Genomic DNA, 19,179 nt, shown 5'->3' on the forward strand with positions numbered 1-19,179 from the left:
ATCATTAAAGATGAAAGAAGTAAATCACACACACACACACACACACACATACACACACACACACACGTACAATAATATTGGTGCTACTTTCATTGCGTCAAACCGTAGATGTCTACCAATGCTCTAAATGCCTGATTTAGTTTTTGTCCTGTTAATGTTGCTGTCTCTGTCTTTGCATATCTCATTGTTTGTCTCTCTTACTCCATATCTGTCTATCTGTCTATCTCTCTATCTTTCTCTCTCTCTCTCTCTCTCTCTCTCTCTGTCTCTAATTGTATAATTGTCAGGTTTAGTTTTTTTTCCCCTTAGTCTCTCTTTCGCTATGTCTGTCTCTCTACTTGTTGGTCTCTCTCTCTCTCTCTCTCTCTCTCTCTCTCTCTCTCTCTCTCTCTTGCTCCTTGTATGTTTCTTTCTCTCTTCCATCTCTTTCTGTCTTCATGTTTCTTTATCTGTCTATCTGTCTCTGTCTCTCTCTCTAAGTGGCTACTAATTTCCTGGAGAACAGCGTGTGTGTGTGTGTGTGTGTGTGTGTGTGTGTGTGTGTATGTGAACAGCTGACTCTGAGCTCTGACTCCCGCTGTGTGTGTGTGTGTGTGTGTGTGTGTGTGTGTTTGCAGGAGGTTAGAGGGCGTGGTGTTTAACTGCAGCTGTGAGATTCGGTGGATCCAGCTGTGGCAGCAGAGAGGAGAAGCAGGTCTCCACAACCAGCAGCTCTTCTGTAACACAGGCTTCAGTCAGATCCCTCTCCAGCTGCTCAACATCTCCCACTGCGGTACCTAAACACTCGAAACACTATTATTAGTAGTAGTATTAGTATTATTATTAGTATTATTATTATTAGTAGTAGTGTTATTATTATTATTTTTATTATTATTATTATTAGTAGTAGTAGTAGTAGTGTTATTATTAGTATTATTATTAGTAGTAGAAGTAGTAGTACTAGTAGTTTAATTATTTGTTTAGTTAGTTGGTTATTATTTGTTTCCTACTTAAAAAGTATATTTCTTTATTTTATTTTATTTTATTTTGAAGGCTAACGCGTGCTTCCTCTGAGACACGCCAAACCAGTGCTGCATCACAGGGTGGTATAACGCATGTGGAGGAAAGTGCTGTCTGCCCTCTTCCACATACATGAGCTGACAGATGCCCATGATTGGCTAATGTCGCAGTGATTGACAGGGCAGAGGGAATATGCACTATGTTATAAATGTATTATGATTGTACTATACCTTAAAAAAATAAAAACAAACAGAACTTCTCTTTGACGTCTCTCTCTGATGCCTCCCTCTGACATTTCTCTCTAATGTCTTACATCTCTCTGCGACTTCTCCCTCTGACGTCTCTCTGTAATGTCTCTCTCTGACTTCTCTGTCTGACGTCTCTCTCACTCTGTCTCTCTCTGATGTCTCTCTCTTACGTCTCTCTGCGACTTCTCCCTCTGACTTCTCTCTCTGACGTCTCTCTGTAATGTCTCTCTCTGACGTCTCTCTGTAATGTCTCTCTCTGACTTCTCTGTCTGACGTCTCTCTCTCTCTGTCTCTCTCTGATGTCTCTCTCTGATGTCTCTCTAATGTCTCCCTCTGACATGTCTTTCTGACACCTCCCTCTGACATCTCACTCCGAGGTCTCTCTCTGATGTCTCCCTCTGATGTCTCCATCTGACTTCTCACTCTGACTTGTCTCTCTGCCGTCTCATTCTGACGTCTCGCTCTGACATCTCGCCCTGACGTCTCTGTCTTACGTTTCTCTGTGACTTCTACCTCTGACGTCTCTCTGTAATGTCTCTCTCTGACTTCTTGCTCTGACGTCTCGCTCTGACGTCTCTCTAATGTCTCCCTCTGACATATCATTCTGACACCTCTCTCTGACGTCTCGCTTCGAGGTATCCCTCTGATGTCTCACCCTGACTTGTCTCTCTGACGTCTCCCTCTGATGTCTCCCTCTGATGTCTCACCCTGACTTGTCTCTCTGACTTGTCTCTCTGACGTCTCACTCTGATGTCTCCCTCTGATGTCTCCCTCTGACGTCTCTCCCTGACTTGTCTCTCTGACTTGTCTCTCTGACGTCTCTCTCTGATGTCTCGCTCTGTCTGTGTTTATGCAGATGTTCCAGAAATCAGCGTGACACACAGCAGCGTGATAGTGAATGAGGGAGATCGGGTCACCATCACGTGTAACGGCTCCGGAGTTCCGGTTCCTGATGTGGACTGGAAGGTTAATTCTCTGCACTCCATCAGCACACAACAGGTAAACACTTTGATTAACACTATGTGTGTGTTACACGTGAGTGTGTGTTACACGTGATCATTTTTACCATCACTCTTTTTCATTTCCAGGCCACTCAGTTTCCTCCTCACGTGCACTCGTTGACGTTAACCCTGTTTAACGTGAGTCGGGATGATAACCTGTCACTGCTGCCTTGCACCACCGAGAACATCGTGGGCATGAGCAACACGTCTGTCCACCTCTCCGTCCAGTGTGAGTCACCTTCTCCACTTCTGTCTGTTTTTCTTCCTTTTTCTATTCCTCTGTCTGGATTTTACTTCCCACCATCTTTCCTTACTTTCTTCTATAATCACTACATCTGTTTTTCCTCTCATTCCTCCTAACGCTCTTTCTTATTTACAGTTGAGGCCAAAAGTTTACGTACTGTACACCTAAAGATATCCAATCTCAGTTTTTCAGAACTTCACCCATCTCATGTTACTCGACGTTTCTTTTTAAAACCATCATTTTAAACAGATCATTTTAAAGCAATTGATTAGAGACAGATTCATTTCAGCTTTAATTCACTATATCAGAATTCCAGTGGGTCAAAAGTTTACACACACCAAGTTAACTGTCCCTTTATACAATCTGGAAGAATCCAGAAATTAATGACTTTTAGAAGCTTCTGATTGGTCAGTTGTCATAATCGGCTGTTAATTTGCCGTTATTTGGCTATAGTTGTATTTATGGCCCTAACATTTAGAGACAATTTAGAGACAATTTTGAGAAAATCCAAGCGACTCAGCCAAGACCAGTGGACCTCCACAAATCCAGTTCCTCCTTGGAGTAATTTCCAAACAGAAGGCACCATGAGAATCTGTACAAACAACTGTAGGCTAATATACAAATATACGAATCTTGGGAGCGCACAGAGACTGCATCATTCAGGAAAGAGGCACAAATTAACCCCAGGGATAAACAAACGTTGGTCTGGAAGGTTCAACTGAACCCCAAGACAACAACAGAGGAACTGATGAAGGAGCTGAAGACATCAGGTACCAGTTATATACATTCATCATTAAGAGAGTCCTGCATCAGCATGACCTGTTGCAAAGGAAGAAGCCGCTACTCCAAGACCGACGTGAAAATGCCAGACTGAAGTTTACAGATGATCACCAGCCTTTTGGAGGAGAGTTCTCTGGTCAGATGAAACAAAAATTGAACTGTTTGGCCACAATGATCAGAACAGTAGGGCCTTTCGCACCGCGTTCAACAACGGAAGAACAACGTAAACAGCCGGAGGATGGAGGACGCTGTGATCAGAGCTGTGTGTCTGTCGTGTCTCGCGTCCATCTATCGCTGTTCTCCATACTTGTGAAATAAGTCGACGCTACAGTATGTTTACACGGCGTTTTAAATCATGGCGGGTGAGGGCGTTTTCGTACGCGTTTGGCCAATCAGCGTCTACTTATGTCACGGATAGTACCAGTTGTGCTGGTTAGACCCTGCTCCGGAGTAGGAGCTCATTCAGTTCTCGAAAAAGGCAGTCGGTACTAAAATCGCACCCAGTTCCGGAGGTGCGAAAACGCCAAAAAGTGGGTAGTTCCACAATTAGTTCCGGTACTATGAAAAGGTTCCCGCGGTGCGAAAGGCCCTAGTGTATGGAAAAGGGCGAGGCTTTTATTTGAAACTGTGAAGCATGGAGGTGATTAAAACCTGGTCATGACTGGTCTTCCTGCAGGACAGTGGTCCTAAGCAAACCTCCAAAGCCCTGAACTGAAAATGTGTGGACTGAACTGAAGAAGTGAGCGAGGAGGCCCTCAAACCTGACCCAGTTACACCAGTTCCTGTCAGGAGGAACGAGCAGAAGTAAATTCCAGCAGTGTATTGTGAGAAGATTGTGGAAGGCTACAACAAGAGTTTGATTCAAGTTCAAACAAATAAAAGAAAACGACACCAGATGCTATCAAAGTGTACCTGAACTTCTGACCCACTGAAAACCTGCTACAGTAAATAAATGTGTCTCTCAGCTGCTATTGTGAAACTGATTCTGTCCTTTCATCTGCTCTTTTCTTTCTTTCTTTCTTTCTTTCTTTTTTCAATTTCTCCATTGGATCTTTCCATCTTCCTCCATCCAGCTTTCTTCTCTCCTTTTATCATCATTACTTTCTTTTGTTCTTTCATCTGCTCTTTTTCCTTTCTTTCTTTCTTTCTTTCTTTCTTTCTTTCTGAGATATTTAGAAAGAACTAGTTGCATGAGTAAATGAAAGAAGCATGATCTTGTTGTTTTTATAAACACTAATTCCTCAGCACTAAACGGAAGGCTGTTTTTTTATCTCAGTCATTTTGGTGTGAAATCAGTCGATCTGAAATATTTCTATTCGTCTTCACCACTGGATCCAGTTACCCAGTGATGTGAGATGTGCAGACGCTCCGTGGTTTGTGTATTTACATTTCTAGCTGACGCTGTTGTCCAACACGGCTGTAACACAATATCCTCACACTCGATATGTATCGACTGAGAGAGAATTGCAGACGCTCGGGACAAAAAAAATCTGATGTCTCTGTGTCTGATTCTTTCCATTTCCATCCTCTCCATCTCCACCTCCATCCTCTCCAACTCCACCTCCATCGTATCCATCTCCATCCTCTCCATCTCCACCTCCATCTTATCCATCTCCATCTTCTCCAACTCCACCTCCATCTTATCCATCTCCATCCTCTCCATCTCCACCTCCATCTTATCCATCTCCATCTTCTCCAACTCCACCTCCATCTTATCCATCTCCATCCTCTCCATCTCCACCTCCATCTTATCCATCTCCATCTTCTCCAACTCCACCTCCATCTTATCCATCTCCATCCTCTCCATCTCCACCTCCATCCTCTCCATCTCCACCTCCATCCTCTCCAACTCCACCTCCATCGTATCCATCTCCATCTTCTCCATCTCCACCTCCATCTTATCCATCTCCATCCTCTCCATCTCCACCTCCATCTTATCCATCTCCATCCTCTCCATCTCCACCTCCATCTTATCCATCTCCATCCTCTCCAACTCCACCTCCATCGTATCCACCTCCATCTTCTCCAACTCCATCTCCATCCTCTCCATCTCCACCTCCATCCTCTCCAACTCCACCTCCATCGTATCCATCTCCATCTTCTCTAGCTCCACCTCCATCTTCTCCATCTCCACCTCCATCTTTTCCATCTCCATCCTCTCCATCTCCAACCTCTCCATCTCCAGCCTCTCCATCCTCTCCATCTCCACCTCCATCCTCTCCACCTCCATCTCCATCTCCATCCTCTCCATCTCCACCTCCATCCTCTCCAACTCCACCTCCATCTTATCCATCTTCATCTTCTCCATCTCCATCTTCTCCATCTCCACCTCCATCTTATCCATCTTCATCTTCTCCAGCTCCACCTCCATCTTCTCCATCTCCACCTCCATCTTTTCCACCTCCATCTTTTCCATCTCCAACCTCTCCATCTCCATCCTCTCCACCTCCACCTCCATCCTCTCCACCTCCATCCTCTCCAACTCCACCTCCATCTTATCCATCTCCATCTTCTCTAGCTCCACCTCCATCTTCTCCATCTCCACCTCCATCTTTTCCGTCTCCATCCTCTCCATCTCCAACCTCTCCATCTCCATCCTCTCCATCCTCTCCATCTCCACCTCCATCCTCTCCACCTCCATCTCCATCCTCTCCATCTCCACCTCCATCCTCTCCATCTCCATCTCCAACCTCTCCATCTCCATCCTCTCCATCCTCTCCATCTCCATCTCCATCCTCTTCATCTCCATCCTCTTCATCTCCGTCTCTGTCTTCTCCATCTCCAAAGAGTGTGTGTGGAGAAAAAAGTCTACATTTCAAGCTGGGAAAAATCGATCTTCCCAATTTCGCCTTGAGAGGTTTAGAAGTTTTGGAACAGAAGTCTTTCTGAGTCAACATGAGGCTGAGTGAGGAGCTGATCCACTCGCTGACAGATGTCTCAGACGTTGGAGGTGGATGTTTAAGTGTAAAGTGTGTGGGTGGGTGGATGGAGACAGTAATGTGTGTTTTAGACGACGGTAATTACAGGCCCTGAGCGTCTGACACATGACAAGAAGATGAGTGTTACAGTGATGACGTGTTTATGGAGAAGAGTCTGTCCAACAGACAACAGACTGCAGGAATATACAGGAAGGGTGGATGTTGAGGTTGAGCTAGAAGTGTGAAGAACTTCAGATAATTCCCTGCGTCATGACACGGACGTGACCACGTTGTTCACGTGATATCGTATCGTCATATCCAAGGACTGAAACACTCCATGTGTGACGTGATGAAGCGGAGTTTCTGTTAACACGCTGTAGTTGATTATTTTTCTAGAACAGCATGCCCCAAGTGTTTTATTCCTCTTAAACCACAGCAGTTTTGAACTGAACAAACCGTTATTATCGTATTTATCGGTTTGCGGTTACATTTAACATCGTGGAACGTACTTGAACTGTTATGACGACTTATGCGCCAGTGCTGGTGAATTCTGGATTCTGATTGGTCAGAATTAGTTCTGGAAGATCAGATGTTTGCGCTCGCTCTGATACGTTAGCATTTCTGTAGTTCTGCTCACTCACAGGGAAATGTATGGCGGACAATCCACATAAACAAACTATACAAAATAATCATGTATATAGTGAACTTAAATTAAACTTGAAACTTGAAGTTTTCTGTAAGCACATGTTTATTTTTCGTTTATGGAAGAAGTCACCAACAATTAGAGGTAAAGCTGTAACTTCAAGCTTTTCAAGTTTAGGCTCTTTGCGGTTTCTCTGTAACATGACAAACTGCGTTTTTTTTTTTTTTTTGTCCTTTAAACTTCAGCAGAGAGAAAAAAGCGAGGCTGGTGAGGGAACGACTATTTATAGCTGCTGCAAAGTGACAACAACTTGAACTAACATTAAATGTAACTATAAAAGGATAAAAAGTATGACGTGTCAGCTTAAGAATTTGACAAATTGCTGTGGTATAAGAGGAATAAAACGCTTTGCTTTAACTCCACTTCATCACACCTCTCAGTGTTTGTTTATTTGTCTGTTAAAGTTTGTCATTAACGGCTCATGATTAGTAAAATCCAAACGAAATAATAATTACAAATGCAATTTTAACGATATGGAATTTTAGGAGGTGAACTACATCCATCCATCCATCCATCCATCATCTAATATAGAGAACGACAAATCTGCTCGTGTCTTTAAACTAACCACTGAACGATCCAGGAAGCTGAGTTCGTTGTGTTTGTTTGTAGCTGTGTGTTGCGTCTGAGTGAGTCGTCGTGAAACGCAGTACAGTTTTTTTCCCCTCTCGCTGTCTCTCCATCTGTCTCTGCACGCTTGAAAGATGTGTTCCTATTTTTAAAACTTCATCTCTCCGTCTGATCTGCAGTCCCTCCCACCATCGTGCGCTTCAAGAACCCGGAGAAGTGGCACGACACATGCATGATGTTCATCGTCCGAGGCCAGCCGCTGCCCGCGGTGCGCTTCTTCTACAGAGACGTCGAGCTGCCGCAGACCGACTACGTCCGCATGGACACCGAGGTGTACCGGGACTCGCTCGAGGGCTGCCTCCTCTTCAAAAACCCCACCCACCACAACAACGGCAACTACACACTGGAGGCTCGCAACTTCCTGGGCGTGGCCACCAAAACGGTCGACGCCCACTTCATGGGAGCTCCGTTTGAAGGTAAAAAATCTCTTTTTTCCTTCATTTTTTATTGTGTTTGTCTGAAATCAAAATGGGTAACATCATCCTAAGGACAACAAAAAATTAATAATGACTTAATAATTTATAATAATTAATATCGGTAGTAATAATAATTAATTAATTATTCATAATAATAATTGGTAGTGAATATTTAGCTCCAGATTTCACATAAACATTATTAGAAAATAAGAAATGATTCTGCTGTAAATCATTAATATTTATTAGACTTAAAGTGATAGTCAGGCCAAAAGGGAGAGCTTAGCATAGATCATACAGCAGTTTTTATCCATTTATAGTTACATTTAATATTGTGGAACATTCGCAAAACATGTTAATATGCCAAAAAATAATGCAGCTTGTCATGTTTCTGAGAAACCGCAAAGAAGCGTAAACTCCTCTATGCTGAAGATGTCGGAAAACTTACAGCTTTACCTCCGACTGTTACAAAGCGCTGACACTGGAGACTCCTTCCATAAATGTTACATAAACATCTCCTTACAGAAAACTTCACCATATCAACAATTTTTAAAATCTATTTATGTGGAGCGTCCGCTGTACACATCCCTGTTACTATAGAAACGATAAAGTATTAGAATGAGCGTTATTGTCAGAGCTGCTGCTATAGAAAATTAATCAATGCCTTCTGACCAATCACAATCCAGAATTTAACAGCCCCCATAGCTCAAGTGTTAAACATGTCTTGCGTGATATGTATCATCATCATCACCATCACCATCATCATCATCATCATCACCATCATCACCATCATCATCGTCACCATCATCATCGTCACCATCATCATCATCATCACCATCACCATCATCATCATCATCATCATCATTACCATCATCATCATCATCATCATCGTCACCATCATCATCGTCACCGTCATCATCATCAGCAGCAGCAGCAGCAGCAGCAGAAGCAGCTGTTCTGTGCTGTGTGTTATTCAGTAGTAAAGAAACAGGGTTAAGGATGTGAGATAAACACTTTAAGTGTAAAAAAGTTAATGAGAGGACATGATGGAAGGAATTCTCATGGGGTTTTTGTCTGTACTGTGTGTGTGTGTGTGTGTGTGTGTGTGTGTGTGCGTGTGTGTGTGTCATTGTTAATGTGATATACTGATACTCTTTTTCTCTTTATTCCCAGCAGACTATGTAGAATACGGTGAGTACACATCTGCTCACAGCATTCACTCTCATTTACATTACACACAGACAGACAGATAGACAGACAGGTAGATAGACAGGTAGTTGGATACACAGATAGACAGACAGATAGATAGACAGATAGTTGGATAGACAGATAGACAGACAGGTAGATAGACAGATAGTTGGATACACAGATAGACAGACAGGTAGATAGACAGATAGTTGGATACACAGATAGACAGACTGGTAGATAGACAGATAGTTGGATAGACAGATAGACAGACAGGTAGATAGACAGATAGTTGGATAGACAGATAGACAGACAGGTAGATAGACAGATAGTTGGATAGACAGATAGACAGACAGGTAGATAGACAGATAGTTGGATACACAGATAGACAGACAGGTAGATAGACAGATAGTTGGATACACAGATAGACAGACAGGTAGATAGACAGATAGTTGGATATACAGATAGACAGACAGGTAGATAGACAGGTAGTTGGATACACAGATAGACAGACAGGTAGATAGACAGGTAGTTGGATACACAGATAGACAGACAGGTAGATAGACAGATAGTTGGATACACAGATAGACAGACAGGTGGATAGACAGATAGTTGGATACACAGATAGATAGACAGGTAGATAGACAGGTAGTTGGATACACAGACAGACAGACAGACGCATGGACAGATAGTTGGATACACAGATAGATAGACAGGTAGATAGACAGGTAGTTGGATACACAGACAGACAGACAGACGCATGGACAGATAGTTGGATACAGTATATATTACACAGTTTGTGTAAATGTATGTGTAGACTGACGATGATGATGATGATGATGGTGTGTGTGTGTGTGTGTGTGTGTGTGCTGTGTTCACAGTTCACCCCTCAGCTCACTCTCCTGTGAGTCCGAGTCTGACTCCCACCATCGCTGTTACACACCGGCCTGAAGAGGACACGTTCGGGGTGAGAGTGCGCTCATTAACATTTAACATTTATCCTGAATTCTGAATAAAAATGTAAATATTCTATTATTTATGTTTTTGGAATGAGATCTGAGTTCTGGGTTTGAGTTTTATTCACTTATTTTACTTCATGATCTCCAGCTCCAAATGTCTGAGACGTTCCCTTATTAATAGAAGTTGAATAAATATACACGACTGAGGATGAATTCAAAAATCTTAACTTTCACACAGTTAAAATAAGTGGCGTCCTCAGGATGTCCTCTGACCGTCCCACCACAGCGCTGCTGAACTGTGATTGGTCAGAAGGTGTTGATTCATTTTCTACAACAGCAGCTCTGACAGTAGTGCAGCTGCAAATCACAGGATTATATTAATGTCTTTAGCTTTCATAAAATTTAACATTCTCCACATAACCACATCCAATAACAGTAATTGGTGAGGGGGCGGAGCTAGTGTGTGGGAATTGTATAGCACTAAATTTGTTTTATATACAGGATATATGGAGAAGCATTGTGTCTTGTTTGGACATAAAAAAAAAAAACAAGCAGGTACAGGGATAAAGCCAGAGAGGGCCTTTTAAACTTGAGCTACTTTAATCCTCTTTATTGCTTCCTTTCATTTTTCTCTCCGTCGTCCTTTTGTAGCCTGCGTGTTTTACGGCTTCTTAAAAATGTAATTTAGCTCATGGCTGTGTTGTAATTGGCTAGATAGAGATTAGGGAGGTTTTTAATAGCAATGCGTTCGGGGAGCCGAGCCTCTGAGCGTTTGGAGGTCTTAATTATAGAGAGCGCTTTTTTCTTCGGATGGCTTTATTGCAGGTTTTTTTGTCTGCTTTTATTTGACTTGGGATTTTTACACTTTATTCTGTGCTGTCAGGCCAATGTTTAGCCAAAAGCTTAGCTGATTTGTTTGTCTTTGTGCTCGAGCAAGGACATGTTTGCATGTCGTAAATCTGCTAAAGTGAGGATTTTTTTTTTTCTTAGCTCCTCCTGCGTGAAGTGGAAATAGGATACTCTTATAATACCGTGTTCATGATTACCGGAACAAAGTCGATACAAAACACATAAAAGGCAAAATAAATTAATAAATAAATCAAATTTTAAAAGATCCAGATGGATGTGCAGAATATCTCTCCAAATCCGTAATGTTTCTTTGAGCGAGAGAAATATTTATTCTGTCTGATTTTATGTTTGCAGCTGCAGTCTGAATATACCAGACGTCTTATTAAAGTCTGTTTATGGAAAAGAAATATTCGAGTAATAAAAGTTGCATGCCACTTTGCCGCTCGATCAACCGTGGAGGGAAAGTTCGTTAAATCTTGTTTGTCCACGGATTGAAGCATGAAAATGTCTTTATAGGAACGGTCTGGAAGTCGGGCTAATCCTCTCACACTCTCACTGTGTGTGTGTGTGTGTGTGTGTGTGTTTAGTAATACGGTCCTTTGGGCAGAAATCCTGTCACTGTTAGCCTTATCGTTCTGAACGTGTACACTTTTTTCAGTCTTTCTGTGAGATGATGATGCACTCTCTGCATTGCATTTTTGTTTTTTTTGTTTGTTTTTTTTTTTTTTACTCTCCATTTATTTTTCGATTTGTTTTTGCACAGGATTACGCCGTGACTCAGAGCCATTCTGGACACAGATTAAGCCATGGTCTTGGAACAAATTACACTGTTGAAGGGAATTCTTGATTAAAACGCTCTTCGTGGCTTCATTTTAGGACAAATCTTAGCCTGGATACGTGACCTCGGGTTGTGTTGTTTTAGTGTGAAAGGTCAAAAAGTGACTAAAGGCTTTAAAGTCCATCATATGAACTTTTATGTCATGCATAATAAATTATATCTTTAAGGTTTGTGAATAAGCTTTTGACAAATTAAAAACGAGACTTTATTTGTGTCCTCAAATGCTCAGTTTTGCACTTGTGTAATGGTTTCCCAGGTTCCTTGGTTCCCTTGGTGTTTCATAATTCCCTCCTAGGTTCCTAGTTACACAGTTTACTGTTTCCCCTAATTTCCTGTTTTCTTAGTTCCATACCTCCATTATTTAGTTCCTGTGATCCATAGTTTGTCAGTCTGATAAAATTCCCTGTTTTCCCAAATCCCTAGTTTTCTTTTTTCCCCCTCTCCCCTACTTCCATACTTCAGTTGGTTCCCTGTTCTATAGTTCCTTCCTAGCTAGTTTTCTGTTTCTCCACTTTCCTAGTTCCTTTGTTCCTGCTTCTTTCCTTTCTCAAATCCATAGTTTGTTGGTTCGCTAGTTCTCTGGTTCCATGGATCTTTTTGTATGTTTTGCATGTCTGTTTTCTTAAATCAGCCAGAAAGAGACAGGCTTTTATAAGAGTAAATAATAGGCAGACATTCACTATACTGATTGTTGTGTAAGATTGTTGTGTTGGTAGAGAAGTAACTTCGGACTTTAATCAGGACGATTGTGCGAATGTGCTTGACCAATGGATAGTCTGCACTTTAGCTCCACCCACATGTCCCTGTTTGGCTCACATGGAAGCGTAACCAAATTCAGCATGGGTACGTCAGTCCGGCTTGGCTTCCATGCCAGTGGCATTAATGACAAAATGGATGTTTCTGGATAATTTAACAATCCAAGCCAGTGGAAAAGTGCTACCCTAGTCCCCAGATTCCCTCTTTTCTTGTTTTCTTTACGATTTACGAGATGTAGTTCTTCTGTTTTATTCTGTTCTGCTTTCTTCCTAGTTCCATCCTTTCTGATTCCTTAGTTAGCTAGGGTCGTGGCTTTCAGGTGTTGTCGTTCTCTGGATGAATTCCTGGTTCTCTTTAGTTTCCTGTTTTCTTAAATCCTTAGTTTTTAGTTATATTGCTCCCTAATTTCATGGTTTCACGAATCCCTGGTTTAGTTTCTTCCTGCACCCCAGTTACATATTTCCCTGAATTCGTCATTCCTTCGTTCCCTTTTTTTTTTGATAATTTCATAGTTCTTTTGTTGCATACTTTTCTGGTTCTCTAGATCCCTATATTTTGCTCAGTATTTTGTTCTGGTGTTTCTGGTGTTTGACTTGTGGCCTTGTGTTTTGAATAAGAACATGGGCTTGCTGGTGATGACCTCATCTGCTATGAATTTTCACAATTTATGACTAATTTGATCAGGAGGTTTACTACTATTGGACTCTTGGGCAAGGACCTTAACTGCAGATCTCAGGGAGGGCTCTGACTCACTTGTAAGCTTGTTTGGATAAAAGCTTCTGAAAAAAACAAATAAATTTAAATGTAACCCAGCCGCCCCTGACTCTGTGTTACAGAGAAATAAACAATGAAAAACATTCTGCATTGGTTATGTAGTGCAGAGCTTTGTCTAGTTCCTCGGTGCTTGTGTGGGAGTTTATGCTTCTTCTTATAGATGTATATGTGCAAGATGCTTTATTTCTCCATAAAAATCTGATTAATTTCTCATATGTGATTGTGTATTGTCTATGAGATGGGGTTGACTATAATTTGAACAAAATAACCATCGTTATTGTCATTGTTTCATGCACTCTTGAGACTTTTCTTTGGATAATTAGAATAATTTACATCCATAAAACTTGGATCAGGCTATGTGGTAGTGCGGATAAAAAAGCATTAAAGTGTGTTTATGTATGTTTGTGTTTCTAGGTGTCGATCGCAGTGGGCTTGGCTGGCTTTGCCTGTGTCCTCCTCCTCATCATGTTTGTCCTCATTAACAAATATGGCAGGCGCTCCAAGTTCGGCATGAAAGGTAAGAAGTGTGTAAACAGCCTCAGCATGAGGCTCAGCATGAAGAAGAAAAATAACAATACTATTAACAAATAACAATGCATTACTATTTTGTTATGTTTCCCATAGTTGTTCAGGTCAGTGAAATTATATTTTAGGTTTGGAGATGTAAGTTTAGGTGTTTGTTCCAGATAAAGGTGTTGTTCTAGGTGGTGGTTATCACTCACAGTCATTTTCCCAGGTCCTTGGTTACTTACAGGCCCCTGGCTGTCTGATTCCTTGGGTCCCTTGGTTTACTAACCTCCCCATTACCAACTTCCTTAGTTACCTAGGTCAGTGGTTCCTTATTTCTCTCTGGTTCCTTGGTTAGCGTGGTTCTATTGTATCTGGATTCTCAGTTACTTCATTACCTAGATCTCTGGTTCCTGGGCTTCCTTGGTTATATAGGTGTGTGATTTCCTATTTCCTTTGTTACCTATGTTCATGGCCCTATGGTTCCTTGATTTTTTTGGTTCCTTAGGTCTCCAATTCCATAGTTGCTTGGTTACCTTAGTCCTAGGCTCTCTGGATGTTTTGTTGGTTCCATAGGTATCTGGTTTCACAGTTCTTTGGTTATCTTGGTCACTGGTTTTCTGGTTCCTTGGTTTTGTTGATTTCACAGGTTTCTGGTTTCTTAGCTCATTGGTTAACTAGATCCCTGGCTGTCTGGTTCCATGGTTTCCTTGGATCCATGGGTATATTGTTTCTTATTTCCTTGGTTACCTAGGTCCCTGTCTCTCTGGCCTATTTGATTTTGCTGGTTCCATTGGTCTCTGGTTTCATATTCCCCTGTTTACCTAGGTCTGCAGATCTCTAGTTCCTTCATTACCCTGCTTCTGTAGATCTCTGGCTTCCTAATTTCCTCATTACGTAGTACCTGGCTCATTGGTTTCCTTGGTTTAATAAGTTGCTGCTTCCCTGGTTCCTTGGTTTTCAAGTCTCTATCTCCCCAGCTTCTTGGTTTCCTTGCTTCACTAGATCCCTAAGTCTCTGTCTCCCTGGTTCATAGATGTCTATCTCTTTTCCATGGTTTCCTAGTTCATTGGTTACTTAGATCCCTGGCTCTCTGGTTTCTTGGTGTCCTTGGTTTGCTAGATACCTTGTTTCCAAGTAATTGATTAGCTGGGTTACCTAGGTCCGTGGTTTTTGAGATTCTTCATTTCCCTGTTTCTCTAGTTCCCTAGATTGCTAGATCTCTGTTTTTCAGGATCTCCCAAAATCTCTAGTTCCATAGTACTGAATGATTTAATTTTGGTTAAGGTGAGAGTTACAACCTGTAGCTTTAATTCTAATTTAATTAATAAAAAAATCCAGGTAAATCACTCTTGGATGTTAGAACAAATTGGACAAATTGGTATTTCATTGGCCAGCTGGCTAAATATTAGGAACTGTCAGAGGTACAGACCAGGAATGCAACGTGAAGGTTTCATAGTTAGCACAGATTTGGATTGAGCACCATCCTTACTCTCTTGTCTTTCCGCCAGTTTCGCTGAATCCTGGTGGCTTTAACTGGTGAGGAAATGATTTGGCTGTGATTTTAGTTTTAAATCCCTCTGTCACTTTCTTTCTTTTTTGACGGCTTTGGCAGCTTTTGCTGCCATCACATTTCCATCTCCTTCTTAATATAGTCTACTCCTGCATTGCATGTAGTCTTTTGGCAGATGCTTTTATCCAGTGAGGCAGAATCCAGTCCAAGCGTAGCTGAGCAGCTGGAGGCTAAGGACTTGGATCAGGAGCCTGCCAGTGGCTTTCTGGCAGTCGTGGGATTTGAACTTGTAACCTTCTGATCACAGAATCTTAACCACTAAGCTATCTCTGCCAAGCGGTGTGTGTGTGTGTGTTTGTGTGTATTTGTGAACTGGACCTGGGTCTCGAACATGGCAGATGAGACCTACAGCTGAACTGCCAATGCTGGGATATTTGTGCATCCAAAGTGAATATTACACATGAGGTCTGTCAGAATAAATTTCACTCCTCAAATGCAGTTGAAAGCCAAAAATCTTCACATTTATTTGTTTAAGATCCCAAGATGGCCAAGTGACTCTTGCCTCACTTGGTATAGAAACAGGGGTCAATAAATAATGATTGATTATTAATTTAATAATTAGTTACAAACAAAGCGTTCATCTTAAAAGGAATATTAGATGCCACAATTTCCAACAGGCACTTTGGAGACCTTAAATGAAATCTTACTGAGTGTATAGTGCACAATATACGTTTACTATGTTATACTGTGTAGTGAGCATATATACAGCTGTATAAATATAGCATACACTATGTAGTGAGCATATAAATATAGCTGTATAGAAAGAAAAGAATGACACTATACAGTATTAATAGAAAGACGATTGCGATTGCAGTTTGTATTAAAATGGGGTGTGTGTAGCATGCATGGAAATTTTAATGTGACATCATGAAGACACGCCCATCTTTCTGTGACAAAGATCAGTGATGCTTAACAGAGATATGTCTGGAAAACTAATCCCATCCGAATAGTCCGCAAGGTAAAATACGCTGTAATAATTCCAGACAGTCATAAACATTCCGAAGAAACTTGACTAAAATCCCAGATAATAGTTACATTACAGATTACAGATCGCATGGAAAACTAATCCCGTCCGAATAGGGCTTTAGTTGCAGCTATGATCACAGCGTCTGTGCCAGAATAACAATCAAATGGAAATGCGCAAATAAATTAAACATTGTTCTGAGATCTTTTTGTCTCTGAGGTGTTTTATTTGAGGTATTTTTTAGCATTTTGTATAGAAACTTGAGTATAATTGAAAGTCCCTCATTCTAACAGAGTGCAACTGGGCATGATTGTTTTTCATTCTTGGAATTTTGCCATCTCCATTCACTTCCCTTCATTTTCTCCATTGCTGCAAGGCTGTGTGTGTGTGTGTGTGTGTGTGTGTGTGGTTGTTTTATTTGTTTCAGTTCCTCTGGCTGAACAACCTCTCCACTTGTTCTCTTTCTCCCCGATTTCTCACCCCTCCTCCCTGCTTCCACGTTCCTGTTCACTGTTTTATAAGCGATGCAATCTTTTTTTTCACCGTTAATTAAAAGCAGATTAAGCTGGTAACACTGGTGGATCCGTGGAATTAAAGAAGCGGAAACGGGAAAAGAAAGGAGTGGAAGAGGGAAAAAAAAGACAGAGCGAACGAGTGTGCCAGTGCGTTACGGCTGGATGGAGCGTCAGCTGTTTACATTCACACTCTCCATGTTGTCTGGTTCCGCTGTTCTGCATTCAGCACCATGCAGCACTCTGCCTGGCAATAAAACAGAGGGAGAGAGAGAGAGAGAAAGAGAGAGAGAGAGAGTGTGTGAGGGAGAGGAAGAGAGGACAAAATAGGAGAGAGAGAGAGAGAGAGAAAGAGAGAGAGAGACTGGAATAGAGAAAGAGACAGCTAGGATTAAAGAGGGAGAGAGACAGATTGACAGGGTGAGAGAGAGAGTGAGGGAGAGGAAGAGAGGATGAAATAGGAGAGAGAGAGAGAGAATGGAACAGGGAAAGAGAGAGAGAGAAGGAGAGGATGAAATAGCAGAGAGAAGAGGGGAGAGGGGATGAAATAGGAGAGAGACAGGATGGAATAGGGAAGATGAGAGACAAATAGAATTAAATACGGAGAGAGTGTCAGATCAACAGGATGAGAGAGAGAAAGAGGGTGAGAGATAGATAGATAGATAGATAGATAGACAGGATGAAAGAGGCAGACAGAGATAGACAGGGGAGAGAGAGAGAGAGAGAGAGAGAGAGAGACAGGATGAAATACAGAAAGAGACAGAGGAGACAGATAGATAGATAGATAGATAGATAGATAGATAGATAGATAGATAGATAGATCAGATGGTGAAATATGGGGAGAAAGATGAGAGGGAGAGAGAGAGGTTGAAAAAGAGAGAGAGACAGATAGACAAGATGAAAGATGGAGAGAGAGAGACAGACAGAATCACACATATAGAGACTATATTATTATTGTTCTTGTTGTAAAAATCACATATAATTAATAGAAGAGTGTGTGTGTGTGTGTGTGTGTGTGTGTGTTTATTCTCCCTTGACCTCTGAAGCTGAAACTCTGCAGGAAGCGTGCTTCTTATGTCATGTCTCTGACGGTACGTGTTATTCTCGGAGTTTTTTCCCTTCCTGAAATGGAGCAGCGTCTCCGTGCCCGGAGCGCAGGAAACCCGGCTGTTATTCCTCCTCTTCTCATCCCGGCCCATGAATGAGAGTTGTTCAGATGAAACGAGGCGTGAATAACTTTAATCTGCTCCCGCGGTGACAGAAATGCAAAGAAAGGCAATGATACAAAGGCGGTAGATTTCTGCGAAAACACACACACACACACACACACACACACACACACACAAACAGGCCTGGAGTGTTTGTAAATTGGCTAGACGTTGTTTTGTCTTCATTTCATCTCTTTGGCTGAAGGCTGAACTCGTTGTTTTGGGACGCACCATTTCGTCAATCATCTGTCCAGCTCTCAGATTGATTTTGTGTGTGTGTGTGTGTGTGTGTGTGTGTGTGTAAAAATCCCATTCTGCTAATTCGTATTCCACTCGTCTCTCTGCGAAGTCAAACTTTCTCCTAGGGCTTGCTGTGAGATTCCATTATTACCATCTTAAATCTGACAGCAGGGCTCTCGCCGAAAATGGGAAAAAAGTCTTTCTCCCTCTAAGAAATCCTTATATTTGAGGAGTGTATGTATGTGTGTGTGTGTGTGTGTGTTATCTGCGATGTGTCAGAGCCGTTATTCGTCTCTTTTGTTCAGTAAAGCAGACGGCTCGCTTCTCGCTTTGCTGAACTTCATTTCCGAGGTTACGGTATTCACACACTCGCTTCGGGATGTGTTAAAAATTCCTTTTAAGTTCAGTTAAAGCCTACGGATGATCAGAGGATACACGGCAGGATGCTCGGATAGATCCGTCTCATTTTACACCCAGAAATAAGCTTTAAGACTGAGTCGGAGTACACCTACCTACCTACCTACCTGCTCGCCACACTCACTGATACACTGCCTCGGCTCTGAGGAGCAGCACTGAGCAGAGCCACGGTCTTCTACACCCACTACACTCATATCACATGAACGGGTGTGTGTGTGTGTGTGTGTGTGTGTGTGTGTGTGTGTGTGTGTGTGTACATAAATCCCTGTTCTACATATACTGTGCCTTGTAGGGATGGAAGCCAATACAAATATTATTATTCAGAATGAACAGATTATCTGCTCTAAACAGATACAGAAATACAGAGAGGAAGAGGAGGAGCAACAAAAAGGTTTACTCTCATGTGGGCGAGAGTGAGCATGTGAAAAAGAAAGGAAGGCCATAAATGCACGAGGGAAAGAGAG

General features: G+C 41.9%; 1 protein-coding gene across 5 annotated transcripts in view; it reads left to right on the plus strand.

The window, feature by feature from the left end:
• ntrk3a (neurotrophic tyrosine kinase, receptor, type 3a) overlaps window positions 1-19,179 on the plus strand; it is a 221,640-nt gene that overhangs the window by 122,973 nt on the left and 79,488 nt on the right. For 2 of the 5 annotated variants that reach the window (XM_034305567.2, XM_053235387.1), the window contains exons 5-11: window positions 618-772; window positions 2,104-2,246; window positions 2,336-2,477; window positions 7,640-7,936; window positions 9,107-9,124; window positions 10,000-10,085; window positions 13,709-13,811. In XM_034305567.2, coding sequence (XP_034161458.1) covers window positions 618-772; window positions 2,104-2,246; window positions 2,336-2,477; window positions 7,640-7,936; window positions 9,107-9,124; window positions 10,000-10,085; window positions 13,709-13,811 — 944 coding nt within the window. The remainder of the gene's footprint in view (window positions 1-617; window positions 773-2,103; window positions 2,247-2,335; window positions 2,478-7,639; window positions 7,937-9,106; window positions 9,125-9,999; window positions 10,086-13,708; window positions 13,812-19,179) is intronic. The other 3 variants (XM_053235385.1, XM_053235386.1, XM_053235384.1) reach the window with 3 other exon arrangements.

This window comes from Pangasianodon hypophthalmus, chromosome 7 (assembly GCF_027358585.1).
Source record: "Pangasianodon hypophthalmus isolate fPanHyp1 chromosome 7, fPanHyp1.pri, whole genome shotgun sequence".
NCBI classification, from domain to species: domain Eukaryota; kingdom Metazoa; phylum Chordata; class Actinopteri; order Siluriformes; family Pangasiidae; genus Pangasianodon; species Pangasianodon hypophthalmus.